Consider the following 14773-nt stretch of genomic DNA (forward strand, 5'->3'; position numbering starts at 1 on the left):
CTGGTCCTGCAGGACTATCAGCGCATGTTGGACCTGATGAGGGACATCATCTTGGCCACCGACCTGGCCCACCATCTCCGCATCTTCAAGGACCTCCAAAAGATGGCAGAAGGTGAAGCTCCTGAGCTTGTGTGGTGGGAACTTATCCCACCAACACTTGGGAGGTGGCACAGAAGGTCCCCCAAGTCCCCATGTAGGGGATGATGGGAGTTGTGGAGACTCCTTGACGAGTCCCCCCCATGACCCCAACACCCATCACCCACATGACAGTTGGGTATGACCCCAAGAACAAGCAGCACCACAACCTCCTGCTCTGCCTGCTCATGACCTCCTGCGACCTCTCAGACCAAACCAAGGGCTGGAAGACCACCAGGAAGATCGCGGTGAGTGTCACATCGTGGATGTGACCCCTTGAAGGTCAAGGATGTCCCCACCCCATTGCTGATAGCCTGTCCCTTGCAGGAGCTGATCTACAAGGAGTTCTTCTCCCAAGGCGACCTGGTAGGTGGCACCCGGTTGGGTTTGGCCAATGCTCTTGGCGAGAACCAAGAGGGGCTGGGATGAGGTTGGGGGGGGGGGACATCTTGGCTGGGAATGGGGAGGGGATGGGCACTGGTATTGACGTCTTCATTGTCACCTCTGCAGGAGAAAGCCATGGGCAACCGGCCGCTGGAGATGATGGACCGGGAGAAAGCCTACATCCCTGAGCTGCAGATCAGCTTCATGGAGCACATCGCCATGCCCATCTACAAGTGAGGCCACCCAGGGCTGGCACCAGGGTGGGGGGGAACCTTTCCCATCACCCCTCACCCCCTTTTGGCCATGGGGGTGATGGGATGGAGGTCTTGTAGATGTTTGGGGTGGTTTCCAAGCAACAGGGATGGGGGCAGTGGGGTTGGAGGCATCTCAGGTGGTTAGAGACATCTTAGGGGGTTGGAAGCATCTCAATGGGGTTGGAGGCATCTCCAGGAGTTGAAGGCTTCTCAGAGAGTTGAAGGCATCTCAGGGGGGTTGAAGGCACCTCAGGGAGGTTGGAGGCACCTCAGGGGGGTTGAAGGCATCTCAGGGGGTTGGAGGCATCTCACGGGGGTTCAACCCCATGCTGATGGTTTGTGTACCCCCCAGGTTGCTGCAGGACCTGTTTCCCAAGGCAGCGGAACTCTACGAGCGGGTGGCCAGTAACCGGGAGCAGTGGACCAAGGTGTCCCACAAGTTCACCATCCGGGGCTTGCCCAGTAACAACTCTCTGGACTTTCTGGATGAAGAATATGACCCCCAAGTTCCTGACCCCCAACTCAACGGTTGCCTGGAGCCCGAGGGGGGGCAGCCCGAGGCGGGGGCTGAGTGACAAGGGGTGTGACTCAGGGGGAGCTGAGGGACAGGAGTGTCCCCAACCCTCATCCTCCAGCCCATGAGGAGGAGGTTTGGGGGGACATTGGTGACTCTGGGCCACCATGGTGAGGTCCTTCCCCATCGGTGGGTGACTGTCCCCTCAACCCTGGTGGTCCCTGGAGTCCCCTTAGTGGCCGGGGGACACTGTGGGGGACACCGTGGGGATGGGGAACTGGGGGGTGGCTTTAAATTGCCTTAAGGCTGCAGGTCCCGTCCCTATGAGGTGACAATGGGGACAATGTCCTCAGTGGTGAAAGCACCTCCTGAAATAGGGTGGTGGGACAGTGTAGGGTGGTGGTGGGTGGGCTTCAGGTCACAGGGGCGTCCCCATGGACCTCAAAGCGGGACATGACGCTGTGGGAGGGAGGTAGGGACATCTGAGGACAGAGCCATGTCCCCTCCAAGGGCTACACACGTGCCAGGGCTGGGGGGCTCCTGGTCTTCACGCATGGGGGGGCTGCGCATCCGTAGGGACGTCACAGAGGGTCTGGTCCCCACCTTGTCCCCAGCGTGTCCCCAGTACATGGGTGTTCACTGGTGACCAACACGTCCATGAGCACCCCAGCTTGTGGTGGCTTCACAACTCCTGCCGTGGTGACCACCGCACATGGACCCTGCTGGTGTTCCATAGTTCCTCTGGTCCTACCAACTGCCATGCATGGAACCTGCTGGTGTCCCATGGTTCCTCTGGTCCTACCAACAGCCATGCATGGACCCTGCTGGTGTCTCATCATCCTTTCGGTCTTACCAACCACCACGCATGGACCCTGCTGGTGTCCCATAGTTCCTCTGGTCCTACCAACCACTGTGCATGGACCCTGCTGGTGTCTCATGAGCCTTCTGGTCTTACCAACTACCGTGCATGGACCCTGCTGGTGTCCCATGGTTCCTCTGGTCCTACAACCATCATGCATGGACCCTGATGGTCTCCCATGGTTCCTCTGGTCCTGTCAACCACTGTGCACGGAACCTGATGGTCTCCTGTGGTCCTTCTGGTCCTGCAGACCACCGTGGACCCTGCTGGTGTCCCATGGTTCTTCTGGTCCTGTTGACTGCCACACATGGACCCTGCCATCCTCCTGTGGTCCCTCGTGTCCTGCAGACCACCATGTGTGGATGGTGATGGCCTCCTGTGGTTCTTCTGGGCATGCAGACCACTGTGCATGAACCCTGACATCCTCCTGTGGTCCCTCTGGTCCTGCCAACCACCATGCATGGACCCTACTGCTATCGCATTGTCCCTCTGGTCCTACAGACCACCATGTATGAACCCTGATGACCTCCTGTGGTCCTTCTGGTCCTACCAACCACCATGCATGGATGGCGATGGCCTCCTGTGGTTCTTCGTGTTCTGCAGATCACCTGGTGATCTCCTGTGGTCCTTCTGGCCCTGTTGACTGCCATGCATGGATCCTGCCATCCTCCCATGGCTCCTCTGGTCCTACAGCCCACCATGCATGGACAGTGATGGCCTCCTGTGGTCCTTCCAGTTCTACTTAACACCATGCATGGACCCTGCTGTCTCACATCATCCCTCCTGCCCTGCTGATTGACGCGCATGGACCTTGCCATCTTCCCTCGGTTCCTCTGGTCCTGCAGACCATCATGTGTGGATGCTGATGGCCTCCTGTGGTCCCACTGGTCCTACAGACCACCATGCATGGATGGTGATGGCCTCCTCTCCTACTGACCACCATGCATGGATCCTGATGGTCTCCTATGGTCCCTCTGGCCCTACACACCACCACGCGTGGTTGATGACCACCATGCATGGATGGTGATGGCCGCCTGTGGTCCCTCTGGTCCTACACACCACCAGACTTGGACAGTGATGACCTGTGATCCCTCTGGTCCCACCAACCACCATGCATGGATGGTGATGGTCTCCTGTGGCCTCCTCCTGTCCTACCAACCACCGTGCATGGGCCTTGATGGTCTCCCCTTTGTCCTTCCAGTCCCTCAACCCAACATTTTTTGACCCCCTCAGCCCCGGGGGGCTCTGCTTAACCAACCCCCCAGGGTAGCTCCAGCTGTGACCCGGCTCCTTGTCACCCCAACCAAAGGAACTGGGGTGTGCTGAGCCCCACCCCCTGTCCACATCATCATGGTGGGGTCATCATCGTGGCAGGGGACAGTGATGGAAGTGCCATGGTGACATCCTGGAGCTGCTTGGGTCAGTTCCACCAGGATCAGTCCCACCAGCATTGGTTACACTGGGGTTGGTCCCACCAAGGTCTGTCCCACTGGGGTTGGTCCCTCCAGGATCGATCCCATCATGGTCAGTCCCACTGGGCTTGGTCCCACCAAGGTCTGTCCCACTAGGGTTGGTCCCTCCAGGATCGATCCCATCACGGTCAGTCCCACTGGGGTTGGTCCCACCAGGATCGATCCCATCACGGTCAGTCCCACTGGGGTTGGTCCCACCAAGGCTGATCCTACCAGGGTTGGTCCCACCAGGGTTGGTCCCACTGGGGTTGGTCCAACTGGGATTGGTCCCACCAAGGTTGGTCCTACCAGGGTTGGTCCCACCAGGGTCAGTCCCACTAGGATCAGTCCCACCAGGATTGGTCCCAGCAAGGTCAAGGTCACCCCAGGTGCAGCTGTGGGGCTGTTGGCCACCCCACCCCATGGTCCCATTGCCGGATTTGGGCTGCAGGGTGGCCGCTTTTCTCGTCCTTTGCTCTGTCAGCGCCTCCTCGCCTGTTGTCTCGGGGTCCCCCCGTGTCTGCGGGAGCGATGGGGACACCACCAAACTGAGCTGGGGGCCTGGGGGACAATGCAAACTCAATTCCTTTTGCCTTACCTACTCGGAGATGCCTTGAGCCAGATGTTTTGCCCAAACCCCTCCAGTAGGACCTGTCCGGTGACCACATCTGGCTGCTGGCCCATGGCTTCGCCTACAAGACCCCCCCCAGAACCCTCCACTCCCCTTGCGATGACACTTGGGGGGCAGGGACAGTCCCAGAAGGCAGCAAAACCCCCCAAAACTACAAGAGGAGGAAGATGAATCCATCGTCGACATCCCAGATGGGATCCCCGGCCTGGTGACAATCCAGGGGTGCCTGGTGCCAATTGGGGGGTGTGCTCGGTGACATGGGGGGGGTCTTAATGTTGCAAACAGATCCAGGGTGGGTCCCACATCCCAGGGGGTTGTTTCCCAGCTGTACCCCCCACTTTTCCAGCGCCCCCTGCTGGCGTGTGTAGGTGGTTGATGCTTTTCCCGGCTCCCACCCCCTCTCTACATAACCCCCTATGGATTTTGGGGGGTGCGGCCAGACCCCCCAACCCCACGGGTGTGTGCAGGTGTGCAAATCCTCCCCCCGCTTCTCTGTCCCCCCCTCGCGTGGCGCTGGATGTTCTGGGCTCTGAGGGAGCCCAAGGAAGAGACGATCTTTCTTCTTCATCTCCTCTTCCTCCTCTTCTTCCTCCTCTTCTTCCTCCTCTTCTTCCTCCTCTTCTTCCTCCTCCTTCTTCTCTTCTTCCTCTTCTTCTTTATTATTATTATTGATTTTTTTTTTTGGTGGGTTTTGGTTTTCCTAAATAAATTTCATACGTCGATCTCCCTGCGGCGGGTCGGTGGCGCCTCGTATCGGGGGACGGGGATGTCCCCGAGGATGGGGTCGGTGGCACCTCGTGTCAGGGCACGGGGATGTCCCCGAGGACGGGGTCGGTGGGTGCCTCGTGTTGGGGGGGGTGGGATGTCCCCAAGGATGGGGTCAGTGGGCGCCTCGTGTTGGGGAGCAGGGATGCCCCTGAGGATATGGCGGTGACACCAGGGAGGGGCCATTTCTGAACCTGAACGTGGGTGAGCTGTGTGAGGAGGGCATGGCAGGGTTTGGGGAGCAGGTGAGGGTTTGGGGGTGCAGGTGAGGGTTTGGGGGTGCAGACTGGGATTTTGGGTATGGGTGGGGGCTTGGGGGTGCAGGGAAGTGCTTGAGGTGCAGGGAGGGGTTTGGGGTGCAGGAAGGGTTTTTCAGGTGCAGGCTGCTGTTTGGGGGTGCAGAGAGGGGTTTGGGGTGCTGGTTGGAGTTTCAGGGTGCAGGGAGGGGTTTGGGGAGTAGGGAGGGGTTTGTGGGTGCAGAGAGTGGTTTGGGGGTGCAGAAAGGGGTTTAGGGTGCAGGTGAGGGTTTGGGGGTACAGGTGAGGGTTTGGGGATGCAGACTGGGATTTTGGGGTGCAGGCAGGGGTTTGGGTGTGCAGGTAGGGTTTGGGGTGCAGAAAGGAGTTTGGGGGTGCAGGTGAGGGTTTGGGGGTTCAGAGAGGGGTTTGGGCTGCAGGCTGGAGTTTCAGGGTGCAGGGAGGGGTTTGGGGTGCAGGTGGGGGTTTTGGGGTGTAGGGAAGTTTTTGGGGTGCAGGGAGGGGTTTGGGGGTGCAGGCTGGGGCTTGGGGTGTGGGTGGGGGCTTGGGGTGCAGGGAAGTGCTTGAGGTGCAGGGAGGGGTTTGGGGGTGCAGAAAGGGCTTTGGGGATGCAGAGAGGGGTTTGGGGTGCTGGCTGGAGTTTCAGGGTGCAGGTGAGGGTTTGGGGGTGCAGGGACGGTTTTGGAGGTGTAGTGAGAGGTTTGTGGGTGCAGAGAGGGGTTTGGGGGTGCAGGTGAGGGTTTGAGGTTGCAGTCTGGTGTTTCGGGGTGCAGGCTGGTGTTTGGGGGTGCAGGGAGGGTTTGGGGTGCAGAAAGGGGTTTGGGGGTGCAGGTTAGGCTTTGGGGGTGCAGACTGGGATTTTGGGGTGCAGGCAGGGGTTTGGGGGTGCAGGGAGGGTTTGGGATGCAGAGAGGAGTTTGGGGGTGCAGGTGAGGGTTTGGGGGTGCAGAGAGGGATTTGGGCTGCAGGCTAGAGTTTCAGGGTGCAGAGAGGGGTTTAGGGGTGCAGAGAGGGGTTTGGGCTGCAGGTGGGGGTTTTGGGGTGCGGGTGGGGGCTTGGGGGTGCAGGGAAGTGCTTGAGGTGCAGAAAGGGGCTTGGGGTGCAGGTGAGGGTTTGGGGGTACAGGTGAGGGTTTGGGGGTGCAGAGAGGGGTTTGGGCTGCAGGCTGGAGTTTCAGGGAGCAGGGAGGGGTTTGGGGGTGCAGTCTGGTGTTTGGGGGTGCAGGCTGGGGTTTGGGGGTGCAGGTGAGGGTTTGGGGGTACAGGTGAGGGTTTGGGGTGCAGAGAGGAGTTTGGGCTGCAGGCTGGAGTTTCAGGGAGCAGGGAGGGGTTTGGGGGTGCAGTCTGGTGTTTGGGGGTGCAGGCTGGGGTTTGGGGGTGCAGGTGAGGGTTTGGGGGTATAGGTGAGGGTTTGGGGGTGCAGAGAGGGGTTTGGGCTGCAGGCTGGAGTTTCAGGGAGCAGGGAGGGGTTTGGGGGTGCAGTCTGGTGTTTGGGGGTGCAGGCAGGCGTTTGGGGTGCAGGCAGGTGTCCCCAGGGCCTCCCCCCCAAGTGACCCTCAGGTCACCATCCAGCATGTCCTCAATTTTGGGCCAACCCCTTCCCAGAGGCAGGGTGTGCTTGGGGGGGCTGCTCAGCACCCCCCTGTGTCCTCCCCATCCCTGTCCCCTTCAGTGTCCCCAACCTCGGGGTGGGGGTCCCTGCCTGTAGCTGTGCACCCATGGGTGCCATCCTGCATCCAAGTGCTTTGCACCCATCGAGGCAGCCTTGCAGCATGGTGCTGTGCACCCATGGGTGCCATCCTGCATCCAAGTGCTTTGCACCCTTTGAGGCAGCCTTGCAGCATGGTGCTGTGCACCCATGGGTGACATTCTAGAGCTTTCAGGGAGGTCCTGTGCACCCATGGGTGCCATCCTGCAGCAGGGTGCTGCGCTCCCATGGGTGCAATCCTGCAGCTTGCAGGAAGTTGCTGTGCACCTATGGGCGCAATCCTGCCAGCAGGGTGCTGTGCTCCCATGGGTGCCATCCTGCACCCAAGTGCTTTGCACCCATCGAGGCAGCCTTACAGCATGGTGCTGTGCACCCGTGGGTGCCATCCTAAAGCTTGCAGTGAGGTGCTGTGCACCTATGGGTGCAATTCTGCCAGCAGGGTGCTATGCTCCCATGGGTGCCATTCTAAAGCTTGCAGTGAGGTGCTGTGCTGTGCACCCATGGGCGCAATCCTGCCAGCAGGGTGCTGTGCTCCCATGGGTGCCATCCTGCACCCAAGTGCTTTGCACCCATCGAGGCAGCCTTGCAGCATGGTGCTGTGCACCCATGGGTGCCATCCTAAAGCTTGCAGTGAAGTGCTGCGTACCCATGGGTGCCATCCTGCAACAGGGTGCTTTGCACCCATCGAGGCAGCCTTGCAGCAGAGTGCTGTGCACCCATAGGTGCCATCCTGCAACAGGGTGCTTTGCACCCATCGAGGCAGCCTTGCAGCAGGGTGCTGTGCACCCACGGGTGCCATCCTGCACCCAAATGCTTTGCACCCACCAGCACAGCCTTGCAGCAGGGTGCTGTGCACCCATGGGTGCCACCCTGCTCATGCACGTGGCCACGGGCTTCATGCGTCGTGCATGGGAGGTGACACGTGGATGTGTCCCTTGTGCACACAGACGCATCGCAGTGCACTGCGCAGCACTGCATGGCACTTCACAGCATTGCATGGCACTGCATGGCACTGCGCAGCACTGCGCAGCACCACGTTGCACTGCACGGCACTGCCCAGCACTGCACAGCACCGCGTTGCACTGCACGGCACTGCCCAGCACTGCGCAGCACGGCATTGCACTGCACGGCACTGCATGGCACTGCCCAGCACTGCCCAGCACTGCCCAGCACTGCATGGCACTGCGCAGCACCGCGTTGCACTGCATGGCACTGCGCAGCATGGCATTGCACTGCACGGCACTGCCCAGCACTGCATGACACTGCACAGCACTGCGCAGCACCTTGTTGCACTGCACGGCACTGCACGGCACTGCACAGCACTGTGCAGCACTGCGTTTCACTGCCCACCACTGCATGACACTGCACAGCACTGCGCAGCACCGTGTTGCACTGCACGGCACTGCCCAGCACTGCACAGCACTGCATTGTACTGTATTGCACTGCACGGCACTGCATGGCACTGCACGGCACTGCCCAGCACTGCGCAGCACCATGTTGCACTGCATGGCACTGCTCAGCATGGCATTGCACTGCATGGCACTGCACAGCACTGTGCAGCACCGTGTTGCACTGCACGGCACTGCCCAGCACTGCCCAGCACTGCATTGTACTGCATGGCACTGCACGGCACTGCATGGCACTGCACGGCAAGGCGCTGCGCTGCTGCCACCGTTCACTGCGGTGCAATAAGAAACCGTGGCAGTGATACGGGGAATTAAAGAGCTAAGGCGGAGTTACCCCCGAGCGTCCAGCGCTGCAAACAAACGTCCCTTCTCAGCCGCGACGCTGAGATTAAGAATGTCATGCTCTTGCTGAACCTGCAGCACTGCATGGCACTGCATGGCAAGGCAATGCACGGCACGGCACAGCTCTGCACTGCACGGAGCCCTGCAGCACTGCATGGCAAGGCAATGCACTGCACAGCTCTGCACTGCACTGCACAGAACCTTGCAGCACTGTACAGTGCTGCACAGCACCGCACAGGACCACACTGCACAGTGCTGTCCCACAGCACACTGCACAGCAACACATTGCACTGCACTGCACTGCAACACGTCGCACTGCACAGGAACACATTGCATTGCACAGAAACGCATTACACTGCACTGCACTGCACTGCACTGCAACACATCGCACTGCACAGGAACACGTCGCACTGCACAGCAACATGTCACACTGCACAGGAACACATCGCACTGCACAGGAACACATTGCACTGCACTGCAACATGTCGCACTGCACAGGAACACGCCACACTGCACAGGAACATGCCGCACTGCACAGGAACACATCGCACTGCACAGGAACACATTGCACCGCACTGCACTGAACTGCACTGCAACACATCGCACTGCACAGGAACATGTCGCACTGCACAGCAACATGTCACACTGCACAGGAACACATCGCACTGCACAGGAACACATTGCACTGCACTGCAACATGTTGCACTGCACTGCACAGGAACACGCCACACTGCACAGGAACATGCCGCACTGCACAGGAACACGTCGCACTGCACAGGAACTCGTCGCATTGCACTGCACTGAACTGCACTGCAACACATCGCACTGCACAGGAACATGTCGCACTGCACAGCAACATGTCACACTGCACAGGAACACATCGCACTGCACAGGAACACATTGCACTGCACTGCACTGCACTGCACTGCAACATGTCGCACTGCACAGGAACATGTCACAGTGCACAGCAATATGTTGCACTGCACAGGAACATGTTGCTTTGCACTGCACTGCAACACATCACACTACACAGGAACACACTGCACTGCACTGCACTGCACCACATCGCACTACACAGGAACACATTGCACTGCACAGCAACATGTCACACTGCACAGGAACACGTTGCAGTGCACAGCAACACGTTGCACTGCACAGGAACACACCGCACTGCACAGGAACACGTCGCATTGCACAGGAACACATTGCACTGCACTGTACTGCACTGTACTGCACTGCAACACATCACACTGCACAGGAACATGTCGCAGTGCACAGCAACCTGTCACACTGCACAGGAACACATTGCACTGCACAGGAACACATCGCACTGCACTGCACTGCACTGCCCTGCAACATGTCGCACTGCACAGGAACACGTTGCAGTGCACAGCAACATGTTGCACTGCACAGGAACACACCGCACTGCACAGGAACACATTGCACTGCACTGCAAGACGTCACACTGCACAGGAATGCATTGCACTGCACTGCACTGCAACACATCAGACTACACAGGAACACACTGCACTGCACTACACTGCACCACATCGCAGTACACAGGAACACATTGCACTGCACTGCACTGCAACATGTCGCACTGCACAGGAACACATTGCACTGCACTGCAAGATGTCACACTGCACAGGAATGCATTACACTGCACTGCACCACATCGCACTACACAGGAACACATTACACTGCACAGCAACGTGTCGCACTGCACAGGAACACATCGCACTGCACAGGAACACATTGCACTGCACTGCAGTGCACGGCCCCGCTGCCCCCGTGCAGGCAGAAGCTGCCCAGGAGGGGGTGCACCCATGGGTGCTGCAGACACGCCCCCCCCCCACTGCCCACGTTTGCTCCTGCCCTGGACTCCTCAGGGTTGTGAAGGTGCAGGTGGGAAGTGCCACAGCCCAGTGGGGACACTGCCCGTCCCTGCCTGTCCCTGCTCATCCCTGCCTGTCCCTGCCCATCCCTGCCTGTCCCTGCTCATCCCTGCCTGTCCCTGCTCATCCCTGCCTGTCCCTGCCCATCCCTGCCTGTCCCTGCCCATCCCTGCCTGTCCCTGCTCATCCCTGCCTGTCCCTGCCCATCCCTGCCTGTCCCTGCCCATCCCTGCCTGCTTCTGCTCTGCCCACTCCTGCCTATTCCTGCCTGCTCCTACCCTACCCTGCCTGTCTCTACCGGTCCCTGCCTGTCCTGCCCACTCCTCCCGATCTCTGCCCATCTCTGCCCACTCCTGCCCATCCTTGCCCGCTCCTGCCTCTCCCTTCTCATCCCTGCCTGCTTATCCCCATCCCTGCCTGTCCCTGCCCGCTCCTGTCCATCCCTGCCTGCTCCTGCCCTGTCCTGCCCATCCCTGCCTGTCCCTGCCTGTTCCTCCCTATCCCTGCCCATCCCTGCCTGTCCTGCCCATCCCTGCCTGCTCCTGCCCGTTCCTCCCTATCCCTGCCCATCCCTGCCTGTCCCTGCCCATCCCTGCCTGCTCCTGCCCGTTCCTCCCCATTCCTGCCCATCCCTGCCTGTCCCTGCCCGTGGGTGGCGGGGGGGGGGCGGTTCTCCCGCGGCGGCTCTCATTGGCCGCTCAGTTGCAGGAGGCGGGCCAATGGGGGCAGGCAGCCAACGAGGATGGAGGGGAGGGGCTGCCGGCAGGCGGAGCTGCACTTGATTTGAGGAGGGCATGGACATGGGGTGTCCCCGTGTCCCCACATCCCCCGTGTCCCTATGTCCCCCATGTCCCCACATGCCCATGTCCCCACGTCAAGTCCCCACATCCTCATGATCCCCCAGGTCCCCACGACCCCATGTCCCTATGTCCCCCATGACCCCACATCCCCCATGTCCTTGTGTCCCCATGTCCCCATGATCCCATGTCCCTATGTCCCCCATGTCCCTGAGCCCAAATGTCCTTGTGTCCCCATGTCTCCACAACCCCATGTCCCTATGTCCCCCATGTCCCCAAGACCCAATGTCTTTGTGTCCCCATGTCCCCACAGCCCCATGTTCCTATGTCCCCCATGTCCTCACAACCCCATGTCCATTTGTTCCCCAAGTCCCCACATCTCCATGATTCCCAATCCCCAATGTCCTTGTGTCCCCATGTCCCCACATCCTCATGTCCCCCATGTCCCCATGACCCCATGTCCTTATGTCCCCCATATCCCCACATCCTCAAAGTCCCCCATGTCTCCGTGACCCCCTGTCCCTATGTCCCCAAGACCCAACGTCCTTGTGTACCCCATCCCCACAACCCCACGTCCCTATGTCCCCCATGTCCTCAAGACCCAATGTCTTTGTGTCCCCATGTCCTCATAACCCCATGTCCTTATGTCCCCCATGACCCCACATCCTCACGTCCCCCATGTCCCCACAACCCCATGTCCTTATGTCCCCCATGACCCTACGTCACCCATGTCCCCACATCCTCACATCCCCACATCCTCGTGTCCTTACAACCCCATGTCCTTATGTCCCCCATGACCCCACATCCTCATGTCCCCCATGTCCCCACGACCCCATGTCCTTATGTCCCCCATGACCCTATGTCACCCATGTCCCCACATCCTCACATCCTCGTGTCCTTACAACCCCATGTCCTTATGTCCCCCATGACCCTATGTCACCCATGTCCCCACATCCTCACATCCTCGTGTCCTTACAACCCCATGTCCTTATGTCCCCCATGACCCTATGTCACCCATGTCCCCACATCCTCACATCCCCACATCCTCGTGTCCCCACAACCCCATATCCTCATGTCCCCCATGTCCCCAGCTGGTGAAGGCAGGTCCCACTGCCAGGGCGGGCCGGGAGCAATGGAGTGACAGTCCCCAGTGTCCCCAGGGCTCCTGGTGGCACCTGGAGCTTGGGGACCCTTGTGCCAGGTGCCCTGTCCTGCAGAGGGGACATGGGACCTGCACGGGGGTGTGTGCACGTGTGTGTGCACGTGTGTTGTGTGCATGTGCACATGGCGGGGGGGGGTGTGTGCGTGTGTGTGCACATATGCATGTGTGTGTGTGCATATATATGTGCGTGTGCACATGGAGGGTGTGCGTGTGTGTGTGCACGTGTGTGTGAGCACATGTGTGCTGTGCGTATGCGCATGTGTGCATGTGCACATGGAGGGGGTGTGTGCATGCATGTGCACATACGCATATGTGTGTGTGCATATGTATGTGCGTGTGCACATGGGGGGTGTGTGTGCGTGTGTGTGTATGCACATGTGTGCATGTGCACATGGGGGGTGTGTGTGCGTGTGTATGCACATGTGTGCATGTGCACATGGGGGTGAGCATGTGTATGTGCACGTGTTTGTACGTGTGCACATGTGCTGTGTGCACGTGTGTGTGCACGTGTGTTGTGTGCATGTGCATATGGGGGTGTCTGCATGTGTGTGCACATATGCATGTGTGTATATGTGCATGTGCGCATGGGGGGGTGTGCGTGTGTGTGCACGTGTGTGTGTGCACACGTGTGCTGTGCGTATGCGCATGTGTGCATGTGCACATGGGGGGTGTGTGCATGCATGTGCACATACGCATATGTGTGTGTGCATATATATATGCGTGTGCACATGGGGGGTGTGTGCGTGTGTATGCACATGCGTGCATGTGCACATGGGGGGTGAGCATGTGTATGTGCACGTGTTTGTATGTGTGCACATGTGCTGTGTGCACGTGTGTGTGCACGTGTTGTGTGCATGTGCATATGGGGGCGTGTACGTGTGTGTGCACATATGCACGTGTGTGTATGCATGTGTGTGTATGTGCGTGTGCACATGGGGGGTGTGCGTGTGTGCGTGCACGTGTGTGTGTGCACACGTGTGCTGTGCGTATGCGCATGTGTGCATGTGCACATGGGGGGTGTGTGTGCATGCATGTGCACATACACATATGTGTGTGTGCATATGTATGTGTGTGTGCACATGGGGGGTGTGTGTGCGTGTGTATGCACATGTGTGCATGTGCACATGGGGGGGTGAGCATGTGTATGTGCACGTGTTTGTATGTGTGCACATGTGCTGTGTGCACGTGTGTGTGCACGTGTTGTGTGCATGTGCATATGGGGGTGTGTACGTGTGTGTGCACATATGCACGTGTGTGTATGCATGTGTGTGAATGTGCGTGTGCACATGGGGGGTGTGCGTGTGTGCGTTCACGTGTGTGTGTGCACATGTGTGCTGTGCGTATGCGCATGTGTGCATGTGCACATGGCGGGTGTGTGTGCATGCATGTGCACATACGCATATGTGTGTGTGCATATATATATGCGTGTGCACATGGGGGTGTGTGTGTGTGTATGCACATGTGTGCATGTGCACATGGGGGTGAGCATGTGTATGTGCACGTGTTTGTACGTGTGCACATGTGCTGTGTGCACGTGTGTGTGCACGTGTTGTGTGCATGTGCACATGGGGGGTGTGTGCATGTGTGTGCACATATGCATGTGTGTGTATGTGCGTGTGCGCATGGGGGGGTGTGCGTGTGTGTGTGCACGTGTGTGTGTGCACATGTGTGCTGTGCGTATGCGCATGTGTGCATGTGCACATGGGGGGTGTGTGTGCATGCATGTGCACATACGCATATGTGTGTGTGCATATGTATGTGCGTGTGCACATGGGGGGTGTGTGTGCGTGTGTGTGTATGCACATGTGTGCATGTGCACATGGGGGGTGTGTGTGCGTGTGTATGCACATGTGTGCATGTGCACATGGGGGTGAGCATGTGTATGTGCACGTGTTTGTACGTGTGCACATGTGCTGTGTGCACGTGTGTGTGCACGTGTGTTGTGTGCATGTGCATATGGGGGTGTCTGCATGTGTGTGCACATATGCATGTGTGTGTGTGCATATGTATGTGTGTGTGCACATGGGGGGGTGTGCGTGTGTGTGCACGTGTGTGTGTGCACACGTGTGCTGTGCGTATGCGCATGTGTGCATGTGCACATGGGGGGTGTGTGTGCATGCATGTGCACATACGCATATGTGTGTGTGCATATGTATGTGCGTGTGCACATGGGGGGTGTGTGTGCGTGTGTGTGTATGCACATGTGTGCATGTG

At 59.0% G+C, this 14773-nt stretch overlaps 1 protein-coding gene across 3 annotated transcripts in view; it reads left to right on the forward strand.

Annotated features, from left to right (window-relative positions):
* PDE2A (phosphodiesterase 2A) overlaps positions 1–4950 on the forward strand; it is a 69585-nt gene extending 64635 nt beyond the window's left edge. For 2 of the 3 annotated variants that reach the window (XM_065049644.1, XM_065049646.1), the window contains 5 exons: positions 13–112; positions 271–383; positions 463–501; positions 646–752; positions 1126–4950. In XM_065049644.1, coding sequence (XP_064905716.1) covers positions 13–112; positions 271–383; positions 463–501; positions 646–752; positions 1126–1348 — 582 coding nt within the window. In that variant the 3' untranslated portion in view covers positions 1349–4950. The remainder of the gene's footprint in view (positions 1–12; positions 113–270; positions 384–462; positions 502–645; positions 753–1125) is intronic. The other variant, XR_010469756.1, reaches the window with a different exon arrangement.
* Positions 4951–14773: the final 9823 nt, after the last annotated feature.

This window comes from Columba livia, chromosome 1 (genome assembly GCF_036013475.1).
Source record: "Columba livia isolate bColLiv1 breed racing homer chromosome 1, bColLiv1.pat.W.v2, whole genome shotgun sequence".
In the NCBI taxonomy this organism is placed as follows: Eukaryota; Metazoa; Chordata; class Aves; order Columbiformes; family Columbidae; genus Columba; species Columba livia.